A 23,976-nucleotide genomic window follows, 5' to 3' on the forward strand; every position below is an offset into this window, starting at 1 on the left:
AGAGTAAGCCATTTCAAGTAGGTTCACTATCTTTTAGGGGGAGGGGCTTGAGAGAAGAGCTCCAGATCTCTACTAAGACTGTGAAGACTTCTGTCAATGTTCTAACTAGATTGGAGTGAATGTTTTTTAATTAGGAACATATCACAGCTTTCATGAATACAAATATTTAAAATTATCTTAAGTGCATTATATGTACAGCTTCAGATTTAGATAAGCAGCTCCCAACAGAGTAACAGGAAAGCTCAGTTGTGAACTGAGACAGGTTAGATTACTTAGCAATTTCTTCATGTAGACAGTCCCCATACTTTACACAGTACTAGAAGAAGCACAATCACTTAAGGAACGGGACCAAACCCACACAGCACAATAATGATTACCTAAAGCAGCTGAGCCGGAAAGACTGAAGTTGACAGAAGAGCAACACAAACTTAACACTTATATACACACATGAGAAAAATGGAGTTCAAAGTTTACTTGGTTATAGGAAATACTGTACTGTACACGTACAGGACAGGTAACAATCTGCAGATAGTTCTAGAGATGAATCAGATTTAGGGTTTTGTAAGCTGAATAAGTTAGAAAACTTGTGGTGTTGTAAAATGGTAGCATACAAGACCCACAAAATAATCCTACATTCTGTACAACACATATAGGATCCTAGTGGGGATACTGAGTTCCATTTTGGTGCTATACTTCACTGAAAGATGAAGATTGAATTTGTAAGACAGTCATGCTAGGTATCAGAAAGCTGTAAAAGACATCCACGTGCACAACAACTGAGGAATAGGGAACTGTTCTAATAGAAAAAGACAAGAAGACAAGAAATGTTAAGTGTTTCAAAAATGAATGGAATAATCTCTCTAGATTTACTGTAAGACTACTTAATAAAGGAGAACTCATTTTATGAGGATGGCAAGAAATCCCTTTGAAGGCACAAACAGCCAAAAATGATTCCACAAGCCCTTACTGTTACACCACTTCCCAATCTATCTTACAGTGAAACACAGCATCTAGTAAGGATGAGTTCAGTTCACATTAGGGGAAGAATTACAATTAACTTTGTAAGTCTTCCTTCAGGACAGTATTTCACTTTATTTCTTTGCTCATCTCCATACCACTCAGATGTCACTGAAGACCAAAAAGAAAAACATAGTATTCCCAACTGAAGGATGAATGAATTTTAAAAGTTAAGACAGGGTGCTCAGACTTGAGACAGCTACATCCTTCCCCTATGTATTTCCCACTCTACCTAAGGTTCTGGTCAAAATCCAAAGTAAGTAAGCTTATTACTGCCAAGTTCAGAAGCCTCTGCTTGAACATATTTTGTTATTTAGTTACCAAGGAGCAGTTTTGCAAACACTTCATTCACCTTTCCTGGGAGATGTCAAAAGTGAATACACAAGAACTTATGTTAAATATGTAACATCAACACACAACAATGACAGAAACAGCAAAAACCCTCGTCTATGTTCCTGTTTAAGCTTGAGCAACGGTTCATAACATTTTAGTTTCAAACTAGTACAGGGTATTTTTGTAACACCTTAAAGAGTGTCTCTGCCACTCATCAATGACTTGCCTATACATTTCAGTCTTTTAAACAGGTTAATAGGCTTTTAAAACAGCTTTTTACAGGTTAATATAAGTATCTGAACACTGTCCTCCAGCCTCCTCAGGCAAGCTGCACTACAGCTTCAAGCCAGAGCCTCACAAGGCCACAGAGGGAGAGTGGGTCCCTAGCCTCTGAAGCAAAATGCATTACCACAAAACAAGAGTGTATGCTATACAATCCATATCAGTATCAAACAGAAATATTTTTAGTTTGTTGTCTGCTGTAGAGCACCAGACAAGGAAATCCAAATCCAGTTAATAGGAAATAATAGTTGACATAAAGATTACTTAAGAAACTTGTTCCAACACTCAGGACATGGATACCAACATAGGCAAAAGTAGGTCTCATCATCACACTCCTACAGTACTCCTTATGAACTTGATGAATAAAACTGAAGTTGAACAATATATATCTACTCCCATATATTCCATGCTTTCCTTCATCTGCACTGTTCTTCCACTTATGTCAGTCTTCCTTGTGAATGGCCAGAGGAACTTTTATTAGTATGAAACGCCAAAAAATTAAAACATTAGGGAGCCACAGCACTTTTCAGACCTCAGCAATAACTGCTGAGGAAGCAAATACTTTAAACACCCCACAATATTGAAACAGCCACATTTCAGGAGAGGAAGTAGAGGGAGAAATGGCAACAAACACTCTTCCTGTTGCTGCCTGCTATATGATGTATCTGAAGTTACACTACTGTAAAGTTTTTATTTTAAAATAATTAACAAGACTGTAATTATAATTAACATTCACTCATCAATATTAGACCACTTACCATTGCTAGAAATTGACAGTGACTAGTTGTCAATAATATAGTAAGATGATAAAAGAAATATATTTATAAAGGTTGCAACATCAAAATGGACTTCTGAAGACTATTTGCAGCACTTCAATATGCACTTAAATGCACATCTAAACTACCTGGTCAGCAACTCCTCAATGGTCTGCCAGAAAATGGGAACACTAAATTTAACGTACAAAACTAGTTACTGATGGCAGAAATTTATACTTCTCATTTAGTGTCTATTTTAAAAGTTTGTTACATTAGTATGCTGAGTCAAAATATTTCTGTATAATTTCTCTGCATATACTATTCATTTTAAATTATCTTACTAATTTCAGCCCAGACTGGCAATAGATTCGAAGTAATTTATTGGCATCTTTATTGCCATTATCAGTACATGAAATCCATTCAACAGCAGGGTTAGAGATGTGTAAAAAAGGAGAAAACTACCCCGTCTTTACAGAATGTTACAGCTCTACTTAAAATTGCTGAAGGCCTGTGGACAAGTTAAACATATGCTACCTTTCTGTACTCTCCCCTTCTTGCTGATAACCTGAGCTCATTATTTTATGAATTGAAACTCTGATACTGGTTTCTGACCTGACTAATGGGTCAAATTTTTTCACTCTGGCATCTACTGCTAGTAAAATATTACTATGAGAAAGTTACCTCTATTTGCATTTTTCAATGTTTTCTTATAACAGCTAAATAAAAATAATCTCATAGATCAATATTTATATACAGTATTCAAACAAAAGCTTGACTTAAAGTATGGTTAATGTCAAATTTCTTAAGCCATTGTAGGTTAAAAGAACAGGTAGATGCACTTGGATCTCAGTCTAAAGGTGACATATTCCAATTACAGAACAAAAACTAGGAACTGAGAAACTCTGGCTGCTTATAATCAAGTCTGAAGTGAAATTTAAGGCTCCCTCTGAGTTTAATGAAAGTTACTCATGCATAACCTCTTATATTTAAGTTTACAAGAGAAATAACACAAGGATAAAAAGCAATTTTAATTTGCAAATACGTCAATATTTACTGCAATATTTTACCTGAAGTCCTTCATTGCTGTATTGCACTAAATAGATATTTAGCTGTTTTGCACTGGGTTCTGTATTATTGCACAGAATAGTATGTTTGTATCCTCATGGGATTCCCCTTTTATATCACATGGTCTTTCCCTCCCCTAAAAACCCCTGGTGGTGCTTGTTTGTTCCAGGCTTACTCCCCCCTCCTCATGGGTATCCCATTGGCTGTGGTCCTCTTCCTCAGCCCCCCATTCCCTTGGTTTAAAAGTCTCCTGCCATGAGGTGACAGACACTTTTCCATCTGAGGGGGTCACCTGGGAATAAACTGAGGACATTTGTCCCTGTGTGGAGAAGAGTGCTCCTTGTCTTTTGCCTTTTGTCCATGTAAGATGGTGTGGGCTGGGGTCCACAGCTAGCCAGATTGGACTCAAACAACTCGCCAGGTACAATATTCTTACATTTCACCTCAGTCCAGAAGCTGATTTGTATAACCAACAGATTTAAGCAATTAGCTCAACCATTCAGAACAGGAACAATTACAGCAGGTAGAGGGGGGATCTATTAGCTCCAGGCAGGTACTCTGTGGGTTACTTTAAGATGCTTCTCAAGCGCAAAATCTAGTGGTGCTCTGGTTTCATCCACTGGGACTTCTGCTTTCGAATGGTTTTGCAGTCAGGTTAGACTAGCAAAGCCCACCCCTTGTCCTCTCCACCTGGCTTCCTGCTTCGACATCACCATTACTGTTACTAGCAATATTTTTCAATGTTACTAGCAATATTTTTCAATGTGTAACAGCACATTCACTAATTCTTTTAGAACAGTACACTGACAAGGGAAAACCAAACAGGCAGATTATCATAAGAGTGAAATTATTGATTCTTAACACTTTATAAGGTAATTACTAGCTTTTTTTTAGGTTACTTGCAAAAAAGGAACTCCATTTGATGTGGTTAATAACAATTTTCTGAAAATTTCAGGCTGATGATGTTTTTGCATTTTGAGTTTTCTCACAACAAAATCATGAAGTGCCCTTACTGGCTGCAATCAAAATTATGCCGTTTAAAGTTTGCTCTGCAGTTTTCTAAACTGACTTATGAACTAAGATCAACAGTCAGAAAATAACAACCTCACAACTAAATATCCCAATTCTAGGTTACTTGTTTGAAAAGGTATCAATGTTAAAAAACCAAAATCAATCAACTGCTTTAATAATTACTTAACTACTTCTTAAATTTGAATGTATCTGACTGTCAAATCCAGTGTTTTTGGCTTTTCCCACCATTTAAACTAGATCTGCACTTAAACAATGCAAAGTAGTATCTAAAGCATCTTACCTGGTTTGACAACTGGTATTTTAAGAAACAAGTTGTAGCATACAAAGAATTGCACAAAATTAGAATTACTTAAAATCTAAATTATCTTTAACCCCCAGGTTGCCATGTCTTCCCCCCTTTTGGGGAGAAAATTCTAAGAAAAGGAGATACAAGTTTTACTCTTCTTGATGTTTCTGTATAACCCTACTCTAACAATCCATCTCCTTCCACAGCGTCTATAATCAAGAGTAAAAACAATAAAGCATAAGCCACTCCTTCAAGGAAAATTCCTACTGAGGGAGACAGGCCACTTTCGTTTAAGGGGGATAGATCCCTTCATCCCCAAAAAAGGGACGTATGTCAATTAGGTTCAGAAAATAGCCACCCGATGCCTTTCACAGTCAAACTCTGAGATTCATGCCTTCTACTCTAGATATAAACACCTTGTACATCATCACTTCAAAATTAAAAACAAAACCTATCTACATCCTACATGCCAATTTGCTGGATATCTAGGTACACCTCTGAAAAATTACCTTTTCCCGTCTGAAACAGCAAAATCAGATATTTTAAGAAGCTCAGGAAGACTTATTTTGATTTGACAAACAAAAGATTTTTCAAATACAAGACCAAAAAAACTATCAATCTATATTGCTGAAGAGCCACAAAGTCAATAATGAAGACATGAAGAGTCTGGGTGCAGAAAATAAAAACTATGATGGAACAAAAGGGGACAAACCTAAAGTGATACAAAATTTTTCATAAAGTACTAATTTCTAAATAAATTCTCATCTAGTTCTCAAGTCAGGTGGTGGATTAACATCACAAGAAATCATTATCTTGATCTCAGGAGTTCATTTACTCAAAATAAGTTTACTTATACAGATGTTTCTCACAACAAACAGCAATTCACTCTCATTTTCTCACAGCCCTGAACTAACAACATTTAAGCCCATTTATCTAATATTAGGTTAGAAATTCCAAATTCCATTTTGAAATCATGGGAGAGACCTGGAGGAGGGCAGCCTTTCAAATTATTATTAAGAAGATAGTAACTTTCCAAACAGATCAGCACTGTGGTGCTTAAGTACCATCAATGTTTTGACACCAGAGAAATGCCTGATCAATAAATCTAATGAAACATTTAAGTAGAAGAATGGACTCCTGGTTACACAGGAACTACTTCCTCATTTGCCTCACTGACGGCTTTACAGTAGTTTTAGATGTATCCTTCCTTCAGTTCAGGGCTAAATGTTTTGAGCTATATTTGAAACACTTAATGTAGTAAGGATTCAGGAACCTCAATACAAGGAAAAAAAGTACAATTATAAACCCCTCTGAAAATTCTAATGGTTTTTATGCCTGAACATAAGCTGTTTGACATTTCTCAGCCAATGCTAAGCATTAAGTTTTTCTATGTTTGGTTATACTCATATTTAATATAAAATTAATTTTAAATCAGAGTTCTCTTTGTTTGGAGCACAATGAAACACAGTCAAAATTTCTGTCTATTTTTCTCACTCTGAAGATCAACAACCTTGTGACATGCTCCATTAAGTCTCACAAACACACTTTTGTTAGCAAATAGCTTAAGCAGCCTACCAGAACTACCTACCCACTCAGTAAGCAACAAAGAACTTTAAAAACAAACAAAAAAGTACTTTATACAGCAGTAGACTAATGTTAAGAAAAACGACTGGTACAGGAAATAATTTCCTCTCTTGATTTTATTCAAATTATTATATGCCATTTGAAGAACATGTTTCTCAAACAAAAACATTTTTACCCAGAAGGAGCTTTTGCAAATGTTTGGTAACCTGATCAGAAAGCTCCTCCAGAAAATGTCAGAGTAAGATGACAGTTTTGAACTTTTCAGTGCAATGAGATATTTTGCCCATCTTCCCCCCTTCACTCAGTCAAGTTTTTGGATATAAAACTTCCATGAGCTGAAATGAATTAAAGGATGAATGAGAGGGTTCCAAGTGAACTTCACTTAAGTGCTGTTCATACAAATTTGAATGAAAAATGGGACTGACTTCCAGATTACATGAAAATACTTTCTTTCACATCCCATCAAAATTCTATCGGAAAAATGTACTGTTTCTTAAATATTTTCCATACAAACCTATATTAAAAATTACAGGTTATAGCACTAAAAAGTGCTATGAAAGTACAGAAACAAGACATTTGGAGACATTCTCTAAGAACCACTAATAATTATCAGACCGAAGACTGGATTCTGTGCTGCGTTTAATTCTAACAAACACCTATTTATGTAAATACAGCACTTTTTCAAGTGCTGGTCAAGATTTCCAAGGCTTCTGGTTACTGTTTATTTTTCTAAAATCATCAGAAGCAATAGATATACCTCTACACCTACATTTATCACGCAAAACTCCTACTGTATTATGGAGACAACAGAATAGTGCACTGGAAAGAAGACCTTAGTAACTCTGTAATTTCACTATATACTTTCAACTTGAGTTTAAGCTACTATTACTATTACAAGACTGCAGTAATTTATGCTGTTTTCCTTGCTATGCTTTGACCATGATATTCTTGATATGTAATTGTTTAATACAAAAAGGATGTTTCAAAATAAAAATATGAAAGTATGTATATAAAATAATGCATAATTTTAACATATTAAATGTTTTGATAGCTTATTTAGAAGCGATGTGCCATAGTATTTTGTACTCCATTTAAGAATGAAAACTGCTGTTTGCATTGGATACTGTTAATACTAGAGAGTAAAAAGGAGTATGAAAGAAACTGAAAAATGTCAAATAGCCATGAAACTGCAAACTACACATACTGGAAAAGCTGCAAGATTCAGAACAGTCAAGCCCAGTGTTATTACCTTAGGATAGCAAGACGCAAAGTGAACCATTTCTTGTCAGTTCAGTATACACTGAAGGACTTATTACCACTTCCTACTTGTAGACATACTTTTCTTCTGTTTTTACAACATTCCAGAACACCCTCATTCTTTAAAAAATAAGCTGAAAAGTAACTTTATTAAAATAATAAAAAACACCTTCTTATCCCGATTTCTATACTAATTCTAAATACTAAAAAAAAAAAATCGGTAGTGTAAATAATCAACCCTTCATTCTTCTTCTTTAAGCATAAAGGCAGAGATCTGGTAAAATTTATTTATTTAAATAACTACCAAATTCTTCCAAAGAATGGAAGCCAAACCTAATTATGTTTAAAGATTATTTTTTAAAGCTGAAAAACTGTACAATTAATCAGGCTTCGTTATAAAGGGAGATCACTTTTGGAATGCTAGAATTTGTACCCCTCAATAATCATTCATGATCTGAAAATGTGGTTGAATAAGACAATTTAAGCTTACTAATAAAAGCTTATCAATAATACCAGACAGAAAAGGAAAATAAACACATACGTCATGACAGGGGGTGAGTACTAATGCAGGTTAAAAAAAAAAAGTGCTGAAAACATAAGACTTTTTTTAAAGTAGTACAGAGAAACAATGCCTAATCAACACTTAAAATGGCAAACTCTAAACCACTACCATTCAACAATCTTGTACTATGAGCTGGTGATTCCATAAAGTTGCAGCCCAGAACTCAGCAACAGTTAAGATGAGCCTTACAAAAGGAAATAGAAAAATAGCATGAAAAAGGTCTGAGGTAGTGATGGGCAGAGTTTAAGACAGGATCTGAGATTTTTCATCACTCATTCCTACAGCATTAAATGAATGACATAGACTGCATTTCTGCTTATCCAGCTTCAGGTTAAGGTTCTGTATTTCCCCAGCTAAATCATTCATGAAACCTAGTCTAAATTTTAGTCTAGGGCTATATAGTTCCATGACTACACTAAACCACACCTGAAGACCCCCAAACCTACCAGCTTTTGAAATGTCAGTTCTACAGGTGTGCAACCCAGTAACTTCTTCAGTGTATCCTCATGAGAAATTTCTCTCAGCTATTGCACTAGGAATAAATTGCAGTATTGGTGTCTAATGAACATGCCACTGTTAACTTCATATTTTTTCATGAGACTACAGGAAAGAATCCTGGCTTTGCAATTTGATTTCTTATGCTTTAATATTACCTCTGTATCAAAATGAAGGAAAAATGCCAAGGGACTATTCGTCCCTACAAAGGGACAAATAGTCCAATTGAGATGATTTTTTGTAGAGAACCATTACCAAAAGGGAGCACTTTGAACTTAAAGAACATGTTCTTTATTGGTTGATTGCAAGGAATTGCCAATAAAAGGTGAAATCTCTTAATTATACACAGTACCTATACAGACATTACTTCAAGAAGCTCAAGGTAAAAATTCATACCTACCTGGATATCTATTTCAATTTGTATTCCTTTTGTACTTGTGTAACCCAGACTGAGAGGCTGCATTGGGCTAGGTATTGTAGTTTTATGCTACACCTTGGGATAGTGCCTATCTTGTACCTGATAACATAATGGATGTTTTGTGTACCTTCTACCTGACCTAAAGGGCTTGAAGGTCAGGTATTTTTAAAATGAAATTAATTGAGTTCGTTGGAAGATATACAGAACAGATCAAGAAAGCTGAACCAAAATGTGGATGAAGAATACTGTCGTAAAAGACAAAGAGACAGAAGTTAGTGATCGGATACAGTAAAAGTGGTCAAATGATGAAAAAGAGGAGCCCAAAACCAGAATGATAACCTAGAGAATTGACTCTAAGACTAACAAGAGAGATAAGAAGCAATACAATCATCAGGGAGAAGATGGACAAAACCTTGAAAAGATCACTCAAACATAATAAAAGCTTTTTCTGTTTCAAGCTAGAGAGCTCAAGAAAGGCTCACAGTTGTTAGCCCCCAGTAAAGTCTTATCTGTCAAGAAAAAGTCAATTCCTTTGAAACATATTTAACACAGAACTTCAATCTTCAGCTTTTACCTGTCATAAATACCATGAGCCTTTTAATGATATACAGGGAAGTTAAACTCTCTGCAAGCACTATGCTTGATCTAATGAGGGAATGAGAAGGGAAATTAGAAAACAGAAAATTACATACCTTATGTTGTTCTATTGCATCTACCCATTGTTGTCTGTGGTCTGGATCCTGAGCCCGGAGGTACCAAACACTATCATTCACGCTGATATCAAATCTGCATTCATCAAAGTCATGGGGCTGTGACAGAGGAGAGTGTAAGAGTAGCTAAAATTAGCAACATGATAAACATTACCTCACAGACTATTTTGACACTCAAACACTAATCAGAAAATTTGTCTATATTGCCTCAAATTCATCCTAGATTATAAATTCTGTATTGTCTAGCTGTCTCAAATAATGAACATATACTTTCATAAGGAAAGATGCTTGCTGGTCTTCTGAAATAGAAAAGCCTGTGTCATACATTCTTATTCAGTAAAATTTTCATAAATAAATTCCATACATAATACATTCCATATTTTCAAATACTTTGAAACAAATTGTTCAGCAAAGTATCTACCATACCAGAAAATATTCCTACATATCCATTTTCATTTCAAAACATGACAAGAGCTCCATAACACTAGTGCTACCAGTATTAATTTTAGATGAAACACATACATCATAGCAAAAAAATACCAGGATAGAACCATAAAAGCAGACTATATCTAAATGACAAGTCAGAACTGGAACTTACAAGCGGTGACATGTTTTGCCTCAACTATTTTCACCATGAATATTTCACAAATAATTGGAAGCCGCATGCAATCCTTTCACACATCTCCACTCAACTGTATATAACTTTCAGTTCACATGCCTTAAATACTAGTAAACTTTCACTAATGCAACAGTGAAGCTGTTAAGGGAAGTACAGGGAAAGAAAACAATGATCTAATCTGCCCTGTACCCTGACATGGTCAATTCAAAGTTACTTCTTCGAAAACATGCAACCGAGTCAAATATTCCCCACATCCTTCACATTTGAAAGCCATTTCTAAAGACATGCAATGCAGGTGTAGCTGAACACCTTTTTGAAATTGAATCCAAAGAAAATATATACATGAAAATAACTGCAGGAGGCCAACAGGCTCCAGGATAAAGGCTTGTGACAAAGTCTGAAGGACCACAAACATTGATACTAGATGCGGAAGACAAGTGTTAGAAATATCCTCTACAACACACTGCCAATACATTCATCTTGCAAACAAAAAAATTGTTAATCACTGACTAAACATTCCACAAAAGAAAACCTAGAAGTAAGTCTAATTTGTTGTCATGCACACCATTCCAGTGTTAGTGAGAATTTTTTTCTAAAGAATTTGGAAACCAGAAGCTAATTACACATAAACAAACAAACACCATTCTCTTTTTCTGTTTTTAATATACTAAGGAATAAGAAAAGTATAACAGAATACAAATTACAAATGAAAAAAATGAACTAGAAAGAGTTTAACAAAAGTACATAAAAAACCAAAGTGTAAGCTTAAAACTTCATATACTTTGTCAGGCACCTGAGTGTTCAATGTTAAAGAAATTTAAACTTCCCATAGGAAAAACTTCTAGTAACCATAAGATTTGAAAATCAAGTCAAACAACTATAGCTACTAATTACCTAATACCTGACCATCTCAAGTTAATTAAATTCAACCAACTTTCAAAACTGGTTCTACACACTCCTTTGCCTTCACTGAACCGGACAAAAGGGTGTAAAAAGGGACAAAAAAGGTCGTTTGACCCTGGCTGGATGCCAAGTGCCCACCCAAGTCTTAGCCACTACCCTCCTCAGCCACTTAGGGAAGGAGAATATGATGAAAGAGTCATGAATTGAGATAAGGACATGGAGATCACCCACCAATTACTGCCACAGGCAAAACAGCATTGACTCAGGGAAAATAGATTCATTTATTACTAGTGAAATCAGAGTAAGATAACAAAAATTTTAAAGGAACACCATTCCTCCTTACCAGGCTCAACTTCACTACCTATTTTTCTCTACTTCATCCCTCCAAGTATTGCAGGGCAACAAGGAATGGGAGTTGCAGTTAGTTCAAACACTTTCTGTCACTCCTTCCTCATCCTGTTTTTCCTTGTTCAGCATAAGAACTTTCTCATGGGTCAGAGACCTCTGTGATCTTCTCCAACATAAGTCCTTCCCAGGGGCTGCAGCTCTTCCTTAACTGCTCAAGTGTGGTCCTTTCCACAGGGCACAGTCCTTCAGACACAGCCTGCTCCAGCATGGGTCTCCCAGGGGACCACAAGTCCTGCTAGCAAACTGCTACAACATGGGTTCCTCTCTCCATGGGGCCACAGGTCCTGCTAGAAGGCTCCAGCATGGGATTCCCACACCCATGCTCATGGTTGCAGGGAGACAATCTACTTTACCATGGTCTCCCCTACAGGATGCAGGGGAATCCATGCTCTAGCACCTGATCATGTGTTCCCCCTCCTTCCTCACAGATGTCTGTGTCTGCAGAGCTGTCGCTCTCAAATATTCTCAGCCCTCTCTCCCAATCCATGCTGCACAGCAGTTTTTACACTTTCTTAGTATGTTATCACAGAGGCAATATACCATCATCTCTGATGAACTCAGTTTTGTCAGGTCCTTCTTGGACCCACACAGAGCTGGGTCTGTGAGATATGGAGGTAACTTCTGCATCTGCACACATCAGCTGCATCTGTAGCCCCCCACCACCAAAACTTGCCATACAGACCCAACACAGGAAAATACAAGTCTTCTAGTCTAGATCCCTCTTCTTCAAGCTGAATTTTCTATTACTATTATTATTATATATGTAAAAGAAGTTTATCTGCTTTAGAATAGCCAACTTGCCAAAGCAAACTGTCATGCTTGTATGTCTGTTCTCAGCTACTCCTCTGACAGGCCCTCATTTAGTCACATGATGATCTATAACATCCAGAAATACTCCAAAAAATCACCCAAACAGAAAGTCTAGAAAGATTAGCTATCAAGATTTTTCCTGACATAATAGCATTCCACAGCTTGATCTCTCATTCTTGAAGTCTCTTGGACAGAGTGACAAGCAATTGCATTGTATGTGATTAGAAAGACTTACCAAAATTCATTTTAAAAACCTGCAGCACTACTGATTCCACACTTCCATATGGTGCACTTACTTCAGTTCACCATTGTCCTTGCTTTCCCCTGAATCTCATATCTAACCTAAACATCCTGTAATGCAACTTAAGACTATCACCTCTCCTTTCCAAAGACAAGTTTCTGTAATCCCTTTCTTTCCAATAGAGCTTCTAATATATTTGAAAATTCATGCCTTGTTGCTAAGACATGGAAAGATGTTTTCTCTGAGGTCTAGAGAATACTTCAAGCACTTTTCTCCAGCATTTACTGCATAAACACTTATACATTACATGTAGTTAAGAGACTAAGTCATCTCTATATATATATACACATGTGTGTGCGTGTCTGTATACCATAAATATACACACACACATATATCTAACTGACCAGCCAGTCAGAGGAGGGGATTGTCCCACTCTGCTCCGCACTGAGGCGCCCTCACCTTGAGCACTGCATACAGGCTCAGGTATGGAAATATAAGACAAAGCTACTAGAGAGCATCCAAAGGAGGGTTACAAAGATGGCGAAGGGTCTGCAGGGGAAGCCTTATGAAAGGCTGAGGTCACTTGGCCATTTCAGCTTGGAGAAGACTGAGGGGAGAATTCATTGTGGGTCTTCAACATCCTTACAAGAAGCAGTTGTGCAGGCACTGATCTCTTCACTAATGACCAGCAACAGGACTTGAGGAGGTGGCATGAAGCTGAGTCAGAGGAGATGTATTTTGGAAATGGAGAGTAAGTTTTTCACACAGAGAGTCGTTGAGCACTGGAAGAGGCTCCCCAGGGAAGCGATCACAACACCACACCTGACAGAGTTCAAGAAGTGTTTGGACAATGCCCTTGGGCACATGGCAGGACTCTTGAAGCTCTCCTGCACAGGAGCAACAGTTGGACTCAGTGATCCTGGTTCATCCCTTAGCATATTCTGTGATTCTGTCAATCAAGTTTAGGGTTATACTCAGCTCACCATGCAGTCCCATGTTATAAGCAAGTACAGCTGATCAGATGATCCTGTTAGATTAAGTTGCTTAAAGAAAAGAAGTAACCACTAACAAGGTTAAATATGCTTCAAAAGGAAATTAGGCAGGCGATACATGATTTACTGTTTACCTACTTTAGTTGTATGCATCATTTGCCTATTTTCCATATTTTTGGCAACTGAAATAATTGTTTATCATCCTTCTCCTCTGATTTTTGGCTTTTTTTTGGAAAACATACTTCATTGGAAGAACCCTGAATTAACTGAACACAAAAGACAAATAAATCACCTGAATCATGTGATGTGTTCTTAACACAGAACAAATCGGGTTGCTGTTGATTAACCCTGTTCTCCACCATGGAGTACGGAGTTCACATTCCATTGTCACTGATAACTTGGCAGACTTCTGTATGTTACTTTACAGTTACATACTCTACATACTCTGTAACAGGTGCTGCCTATTACATACATTCTCCTCCCCACGCCCCTCCCCCAAGCTACAGACAAACTTCCTTGGTTTACCTCTGGCTATAACTACTTTTATTGTTTTCTATAGCTGCATCTAGCAAAGATCACAACTTCTCAGGTCAGTCCTTTACAACTTTGTTCACAACTTCTCAGGTCGGTCCTTTATTCTTCTAACATTCTCATAAGACTAGTTTTATTCCTTTACACTTCCTGGAAGTTTTTCCATTTCTCTTTACTTTTTTTCCTGTACTTTAGTTTTCCTGTAGACCACAAGGCATTTCATTTAGATCTCATTTCTTTCTGAGGTTCACTGTTTCTAGCCTAGTGTTGCTTTTCCCTTTCTTACACTCAGAAGCTGTTTTAAAATGGTACAGTTCTCAGCCACTGACATGACGACCTTGGAGGATAAATAGGGACTTTCATCTGTAACAAGCTAAGGACATGTACTGAGGCCAGGATATGTCCTAATGACCTTTCACAACAAAGATAAGGCAAGAAAGAGGAATGTTATGCAGGGAACAGGAAGCAAGTAGGAGTTCACTATCGATCCTCAGGATTTAAACCACTTTGGAGAACTTCAGTTGCTTTTTCCCAACCTGCAGCAGTCTCAAGCAACACACATGAATTGAGAGAGCACTGGGGAATAAAAGCCAGATCAAGACACTTTGAATGGGGGCACCTGAAAACACAGCATTTTCAAAGCTGAGTTTTAAGGACAGGTTTAAGTGTCTGTGGCAGAGGTCATCTCTGCATATGCCAAGGGCACCTTCGAGAGCCCACATTAAAAAATAAACAAAACCAACAAAAAGCCACCACAGCTAAATCATAATTCCATTTAAGAACATGCTGAAAGAAATAGGCCTCCAGTATCCACAAACACCCTTTCTGTAGGATTCCTAAGCTTTTTTTCCAAGGCACCTGCAGAGAACAAAGGCACTCCTGCAGAAACAAAGGCAATTCCAAGTATTCAAGCACCCTAGATCTTCCCAAAATCAATGGATACTAGCTCATAAATTCTGAACATTCTAAGCAAGAGCAGTTTACATGAAAAAACACTGACTTGGCTACAGTTACTGAGGAAGTCAGTAGCCAGCTCGGGTCTCATGAGTCATAGCTGATTTCATTGCCACAAAATCCTTCCTGCTATACAGCTGTCAAGCCTGAGGTATTCATAAAACAAGCTTCAGAGCAGTATCGCCTTGAAAAATACTGGTTCAGGTGTTTAAGGCAAATCACACAGGAAAGATTAAGTGTTTTTATACACTTTATAACCTTCAAGAGCACTCCATGTCAGAAAAGAAACACAAAACCCAACCTTGAATGAAAAAACTTTTGCTTGATCTCTCTCATTACTCCAAGTAGTGTTAACGGCATTTTGTGCTTTCCTTAGCAAGGAAAGCCAGGGTGGTTCATAGCAGATACAACTCAAGTCTACATATTACTATTATTAAAGTGTGCTTCTGCCACTATTTTCAATGCAGAACAAGAACTTGCCTAAACTGAGATTATTTTAAAATTTTGAACGTTTTTTCTTATTAAGAAAATCCCAAGCTGGGAACTGGGTCACAAGACAAACAAAAAGAGGCCTACAGAAAATGAAAACTACAATTCCTTAGATCTCAGACATAAATGTCACTAGCATAGTTAGGATTTTATCAGACAAGACCAGTCAAAACATTGTCATTAGTGCCTTATTAAATACTAAAGAGCAGTATTTTTCAAGTTAGTGTATTTCTCTCCAGAGTCACTGAAAAGCTCATGGGTCAAGTTAAAGACATAGAGATCACTTACCTACAGTCAACATGGTCAAATAGATTTGATTTAGGGAAAACTGGCTTAAGTCATTGCAAAGCAGAGTTGGATGGTGAGAAACAAGAGAAGCACAGGACTGGGAATGAGGGCTATGGTCTAACACTTTAATTCTGCCACTCCTTCCTCATGCTTTCACATGCTCCAGCAAGGATTGTATCCATCATTGCAATTCTTCAGGCTAAACCTGTTATGGCATAGGCTATTTGGAGGCTGCAGCCTCTGATAAGACATATGCAGCTACTGTTGGGTTCTAAATAGGTTGCAGTGTGGTTGTTTGGTCTGGTATGATTCTCTGCACAGGTTACCAAAAATGCCTGCACAACATGCTCCTCCACAGGCTGCGGGGGATCTCACACTGTGGCTGGAGCATCGCTTCCTGCCCAACCAGTTTTTCTCATACCTTTTCCTCACTCCTCTATTTCTTACACACTGCTGAACAGCATTTTTGCCATTTAACTGTTTGCCTAGTGATGTAACACGGTGGTTGTGAGGCACAGCTGTGAGCACCCTGCACTGTGTCCACTGAAGCTGACCATGTTCTGCACAGGACAATCAGGGGTCTCCTCATGGAGGCTGCATGGCAGACCCCAACCCCACGACGTACACTCAGTGCAATCATAAAAGCTCATCAACCTCCTTCTGTCACTACAACTTATTTTTGAAGACACTTGGCTTTAGAACTACAAACACTGAAGTAATTAATTTTGCAAGGATTTTTTAAAATATCAATATCTATTGTGGATTTAAGGAAAGCATTATACTTCATTACTTAGAATACATTTTATTAATAATATACTGAAGTTCCAAAAGACATTACAAGTTCTGATTTTCTGTATTTGCAATATTTGCGCCCTGCTGCCCCCAAGAAATGCCAAGTAGATCCACAAATCTGGCAAATTAAGGTCTACAAGAGTCACAACACAAAATTCCAGTTTCCCATTCTTTGTTCTAAAATCCAGTCAAAACCTAACAGAAACAATGACAATTGTCTTGCCTTTCCTTGTCACTATTCTTAAGTAGTAAGAACCCACTTTTTAGTTACATTGACTGGTTGTATTCTTTTATATTTATTTGTGCTGTATGTTTTTTCACAACAGTACAGGAAAACCTTATTACAAACAAGCAAGTAAATAAGACAGTTCTGTGCCTATTGGAAGTGATAAACCTTTAGGGGCAAAATATAGGATATCTAACTTCTAGCTCATTAGCATATTAAAAAGAAAAATTTCGCATAATGGCATATTTGCACATGTAGAAAAAAAACAAAGAAAACGGGCTTAAAACTATAAAAGCTATTCCATGTTTTTACATTATTTGCTACTACCCAAATATTCCACTTCAGGTATTGAGTCACAAAATGCCTTTGAACACTAAATATCCAAGAGGACGCAGTCATAGAACTACTGAAATGCTTGGATACTCATAAATCTATGGGACCAGACGGGATCCACCCCAGGGTAATAAGAGAGCTGGCAAACGAGCTTGCAAAGCCACTCTCCATCATTTACCAACAGTCATGGCTCACTGGCGTGGTTCCGGATGACTGGAAGCTGGCCAATGTGATACCCACTCACAAAAAAGGTGCAAAGGAAGATCCTGGTAATTATAGACCAGTCAGCCTGACCTCAGTACCTGGCAAAATAATGGAACAGTTTATATTAAGCGCCATCACGCAAAATTTACAAGATGGCCAGGGTATCAGACCCAGCCAGCACGGATTTAGGAGGGATAGGTCATGTTTGACCAACCTGGTCACCTTTTATGACCAGGTAACCCGGCTAGTGGATGCAGGGAAGGCTGTAGATGTTGTTTACTTGGATTTCAGCAAGGCCTTTGGCACTGTCTCCCATAGCATACTCCTAGACAAACTGGCAGCCCGTGGCTTGGACAGGAGCACTCTGTGCTGGGTTCAGAACTGGCTGCATGGCCAGGCCCAGAGAGTGGTGGTGAATGGTGCTGCATCCAGCTGGCAACCAGTCACCAGTGGTGTCCCTCAGAGGTCTGTGCTGGGTCCAGCTCTGTTTAATATTTTTATTGATGACATGGATGAGGGTTTAGAGTCCTTTATTAGCAAATTTGCAGATGACACTAAGCTGGGAACGTGTGTTGATCTGTTAGAGGGACGGAGGGCTTTGCAGAGGGACTTGGAACGGTTGGATGGATGGGCAGAATCTAATGGGATGAAGTTCAGTAAGTCCAAGTGCCGAGTCCTGCACTTTGGCCACAATAACCCCCTGCAACGATACAAGCTAGGAACGGTGTGGCTGGACAGTGCTCAGGTGGAAAGGGACCTGGGGGTGCTGGTTGACAGTCGGCTGAACATGAGCCAGCAGTGTGCCCAGGTGGCCAAGAAGGCCAATGGCAGGAACGGTGTGGCCAGCAGGAGCAGGGAGGTCATTCTCCCCTGTACTCAGCACTGGTGAGGCCTCACCTGGAGTATTGCGTCCAGTTCTGGGCCCCTCACTTTAGGAGGGATGTTGAGATGCTTGAGCGTGTCCAAAGGAGAGCAAAGAGGCTGGTGAGGGGCTTGGAACACAAACCAGATGAAGAACGACTGAGGGAGCTGGGGTTGTTCAGCCTGGAGAAAAGGAGACTCAGGAGTGACCTTATCACTCTCTACAACTTCCTGAAGGGTGGCTGTGATGAGCTGGGGGTCGGTCTCTTTCTCCGGGCAACAACAGACAGAACAAGAGGACACAGTCTCAAGCTGCGCCAAGGGAGATACAGGCTAGAATTAAGGAGGAAGTATTTTACAGAAAGAGTGGTCAAATACTGGAATCATCTACCCAGGGAGGTGGTAGAGTCACTATCCCTCGAAGAGTTTAAAAAAAGACTGGATGTGGCACTTGGTGCCATGATCTAGATGAGGTGTTAGAACATGGGTTGGACTTGATGATCTTAAAGGTCTCTTCCAACCTAGAATTTCTGTGATTTTGTGATTTTCTTTTAAGTAATGATCTTATCTTTTCAAAACCTAGCCAAAGTAGAGGCCAGTGAAAGCAGAAGCATGTAAGCAGAATTTAAAATTAGTCTGTTAGCACAGCATGCAAATTTAAAATTAGCTTGGTTTAATCCATTGCAAAGAAGCTCTCTCATGGGAGAGCTGTCCTTTTAAGTCTGGATCAAGTGTACATTGTATGTTACTTTAGCACTGAAACCACACATAAAATTTGAAATTACAGATCTCAGGTGTAAACCTGGTTGATCGGTTTTTCTGCACACCTGCCAAATAGATTCAGATGCAGAAAGTGATAATACAAAAAAAATTTTCATAATTATTTGTGAGGAAATAATCTACCTTACAGGGTACTATCTTACACTATATGATTTTTTAGATTATTATTTTATCAAATTATTTTTGTGTTAATGAAGTGGAATTAGTAGGTAGTCATGCTGTGTTGGTTCATACGTAAACATACCCCCGACACTGCTATTCTCAAGTGCCTACTGAAAAAACACGTAGCAAACTTAGAGTATAACAAATGTGTACTTGAAATGTCAGCTAAAAATTAGTCAAAGACATGGAATGGCACTGTTTTACTAGAAGAAAGAGGGCAAGGCTGAAATAGTTGTAAACCAGCGTGCGCTTGCAAATGTCACCTTAAGTGATTTACTAGTGACTACAGATACATGTAAAAGCTCCGTGGATTAGTAAATTGGTATTAACAGATTTAGAGACACACAGAGAGAAATCAGGATATAACTAATGGGTCTGTCCTGTTTAAACATAGTCTGAAGAATTTCAATCTTGGTCTAAGTCATAAGACTTACTTTTAGAGCTAACTATCAGTTATGGAAATGGAAGCATACATGTTACTGCTTTGGCGAGAACCAAGTCTAAGTGAATCCCCAGCAAACAAATTCATATGATATCTCTCAGGTTTCTAGCTGGAACAAAATATTTGCATTACCTACCAACAACATGCATCAGCCACAGGGGAAAAAAAAACTATAGAAAAACATCCAGCTAGAATTGATCGCAAATCACCATGTTAAACTTCTTAGGAAGCACATAATATGCAGCAAGAAACTAGAGGTATTAATCAGGAAGAAAGCCAAGCAATTTTGTATCAACTTTAGAGAACGCAGAAAACGCTGTCTGAGCCACTTTTTTTAAAGTTTAATTTTATTGGAAAGTCAACCATAGGAACCACACTCACACTGCTGCACTCCTAAGGTAAGTATTTATATATTAATTTAATTGTACCTCTCACAGTATACTGCAGTGTGGCACAGGAGACCCAGCACTCTCACATACACCAGCGTCAAGAGAACAATATGGATTTCACAAGTAAACCATATTGTAACCAAACAAGTAAATGAGTGAATATCCAGAGAAGGTACTCCACCTTAACAGAAAAGCCATGCTTCACATCACTGTACTGAGCTGACAGTGTAGAACATTCTGGACCTAAATTCATGGTGATGGGAATGGAAATTCCTGTTCTAGGAATTTCAGTGGCATTCCAGCTAGAATAAAGGCCTGATGTACCTGCTGAAGCACCACACTAAGACTTAAGATTAGCTTGGTTTGAATCCAAACATAAGCAACTTAACACAGTGCAACTGTATAAGCATTTCTATAAATGCAGTATGAACATTATTAGCAACAGGACTTATGCTAACTATGCAATTCCCAGCCCTGAGCTGATCTCATTAACTTGCTATGAAAACTGGCTCTATCAACTAGACCATGGAACCAGGTGTCTCTAGCTATGATACAAAATTTAAGCATGAGCTATCAAAAACCTTGAAACTAGAGACACAGATGAAAAGCCAGAGCCCCAGAACCATAAACAATTCCTTAATGGTCAAATACCAGTCAGTGAAAACATGCAACCTCCACAGCTGGGAAGGCTGGTTTTGCTCTTGGTAGCAGTGACTACTTAAAAGAAAAAAATCAAACACCTGAGCAACAGGGCAAGGAAGCTACAAGGCTGCAGCCTGGGAAAGGACCACCTCTCCAGCAACACAGTGCCTCAGTCATATATTAAAAGATACTTACAAAGGATCCTAATTTGGGTCTGTGTGTGTGTTTTGGCAAAAGATGTATGCTACAGTTCTATACCTGTCCTGCCATCCAACCTTCCCCATCCCTCACTGAAGAGTTCTCCAATTAGGTTACCTTCACCTCAGCAACTAGGACCATCAAGAACAAAGCTGTCAGGCTAGAAATATGGTAGTGGCTAGACGGTACTGCATAGTTACAGATAATTTAGGATGTCAGATATTAGGGACTGCTTTGAATACAAAATAATAATGGTTACTATGTAATAACTTACAGTAATAATTAAAAACATGTAAGAACTAATTAAAAAGACAAGGCATGTTGTGAATGAATGTCAGTCTAAAAGCTTTCATTCTAAAGTTCAAAATTGAACTGAATTGTCAGTCTAAACTCTGCCATCACAGCTACCTCTAATTCTTTAATATATATTTGCATGCGTATACATATAGATGTATATATGCACACACAATTAGTTTTGAAAAAGCTGTAAAAGAGAACTTAAGAAAGAGCAACACTTATCCTCAAAAGAGAGCAACTTAAAAAGCTTTAAGAATATATTAGACACTAGTTACAGCACTACCTCAGTTAAGTACATGGACACCTGGGGTATTAAATTCTGTTCCAACTAGTCCTCTTAACTAAGGAATGATAGGCTTCAGTTGAGAGGAAAAACACATCAAACAGATTTAAAAAGTGGTGAAATTGGCTGCACTGATTTCACCCTAACTAGAATTCAACATGAACATGGGAAAACAGCAACTAAAGTACATGCCTAAAGGAGCAGGCAAGAAGATTAACTAGGAGAAGAAGATCACAACACTCAAGCAGTCATCTCTAACAAACTATTTTTAATGTATGAACAGAAAACACAGTTAATCTTCAGGAAGCATCTAAAAAAGAGATGGCCAGCTGTGGCTGCATATTAGCAGACAGAAAATATTCTAACTTTTTGCCTTTGTATTCTGTGAATGCACATCCAAAAGTGAGGTCTAATATTGTAAAAAACCTCAACAGAGCTGTTGAAAACATCATTAACAGCCATCACAAGACACAACAGACAATAAACAGCAAGCTGCCTAGGAGGACTGTTGAGAACAGTACAACCCTGGAGGGGGTGACATATGAACCAAACATATTCCTGAAGAAGAAATCAACTATAAATCAATCTTACAAAAATGCATAGAAATTCAGATTGAGCAAGAATAAGGATTGCAATTAGCACAGAAAAATTTGCTGAGCTATAAAATCATAGCTTTAATACCTAAAACACTGAATTTATTCAAGACTTGGTATACATCTGCAAGAAATACTCCACAGCATGAAACTGCTCCAATATACTGATCCACAGGCAAGTATTATGACCCTGAAGTGCATGTCAAATAATGAACAGTGTTAGAATTTAATTATCTTAATTTAAAAAGTCATGTTGTGGAACTGTATTCTCTCTGATAATAAAACGACAAATACTGCTGGATTACAGCCTTAGTTTCAAGAGTGTGGTAACACATGATTACATTCAAATACTAAAAACTAATTCTTCAGCAATATTAAGTAAGGGTAAGATATCTGTTAATGTACATCGTAGTTTTTTTTTACATCTTAATCATTTTAGGACCTGCATCATAGTACAAAGAACAGGCTCACTGAGCTGATCTGGATGTGTATTTTTCCATTTCTGACCTAATTTCTTCAATTCACACTACAGAAGAACTTATCCATTTCTCCACCATGCCAAACAATTCTTTTTTGCTTGACCAGGATATCAGCCCTTCCCAGAACTTCAATATATACACACATTTTCATTTCACATCTACCCATCAATGGCTGGTTCAGATAACTCAGAGGCATACACAGATTTGTACAAAGGATGTGAATACCAAAGCTAATTGTCCAAGAAAATCCTGTATTTCAAGGAACTTCCACATGCCACACCAGCAGCTGCCCAGTGTCATTATCTCCTAGGCATTTACTCCCTTTCCCTTCCTCCCTATCCTGTTGCTCTTTGGCATTTTCCTCTCCAGAACAAAATCACCTCAGGCCTTTCACATATGACTAAGTATTCCTGAATACATCTGCCTCTATTTAGAATGTCCATTTCCCATTTAGCCGAAATTTCCCACCAGTCTTGATTTAACTACTTGATTGAGACACACACCAAAGCCAAACAGTACTAATTGCCACATGACCTAAATAAACCCTGACCTGGTTAGAACTTAAGTCTTAGTTTACTTAGGTCATTTTTTTTAGTAGTAACTAAGGCTGAGAAGATACTTTATCAAATTACAAAAAATTAATTATTCAATTAAATGCCCATCATGTCATGCTACACCAGACTGTTTTCCAGCCTCAGACAGCTGGAAACAATATTTATCCAAGCAATCAGCAATTACTACAAATTTATTGCTAGTGTTTCTGCCCAAGGCATGGTCTTATGGTTTAGCCTTTTTAATAAAAACTTTCAAAAACTAACACCCATCAGCTCCCATTCAACTTAACCAGCAACAAGCTCAAGCAAACCTAAGAGTAGATACCAACTGCAATTACAGCATTCTTTTACCATAAGCAGGTATCTTAGCAGGATGAAATTTTGACACAGTAGCTAGAAAAAAAGTAAATCCAAACTTTATTTCCTCTATACCACTTCTCTATAATATCATATCAACTGAATCCAAAATACTGTTAGATTTCACATTGTATAAAGTGTAAAAGAAACACATCAATATATTGTTAATGTCAAGATGACTTTTTGAAAGTCTGCTTTGCAAGATATGATTCTTCATGCTACTAAGTACACTTCTCTAGCACTGACATCTCCTTCAACTAAAAAGACACATCTTTATAATAAAACTTAGAGTTTCGTAGGGTTTGAAGTTTTTGTGAAAAAATTCATAGGAAAGTTCTGCATGTGTTTTAATT

The 23,976-nt window shown here is 37.8% G+C and overlaps 1 protein-coding gene across 2 annotated transcripts in view; it reads right to left on the bottom strand.

The window, feature by feature from the left end:
- The window catches only part of CERT1 (ceramide transporter 1), a 77,958-nt gene that overhangs the window by 45,001 nt on the left and 8,981 nt on the right, over positions 1–23,976 (bottom strand). For both annotated transcript variants that reach the window (XM_059491899.1, XM_059491898.1), the window contains exon 3: positions 9,779–9,895. In XM_059491899.1, coding sequence (XP_059347882.1) covers positions 9,779–9,895 — 117 coding nt within the window. The remainder of the gene's footprint in view (positions 1–9,778; positions 9,896–23,976) is intronic.

The sequence above is a fragment of the Ammospiza nelsoni genome, chromosome Z (genome assembly GCF_027579445.1).
Source record: "Ammospiza nelsoni isolate bAmmNel1 chromosome Z, bAmmNel1.pri, whole genome shotgun sequence".
Classification (NCBI taxonomy): Eukaryota; Metazoa; Chordata; class Aves; order Passeriformes; family Passerellidae; genus Ammospiza; species Ammospiza nelsoni.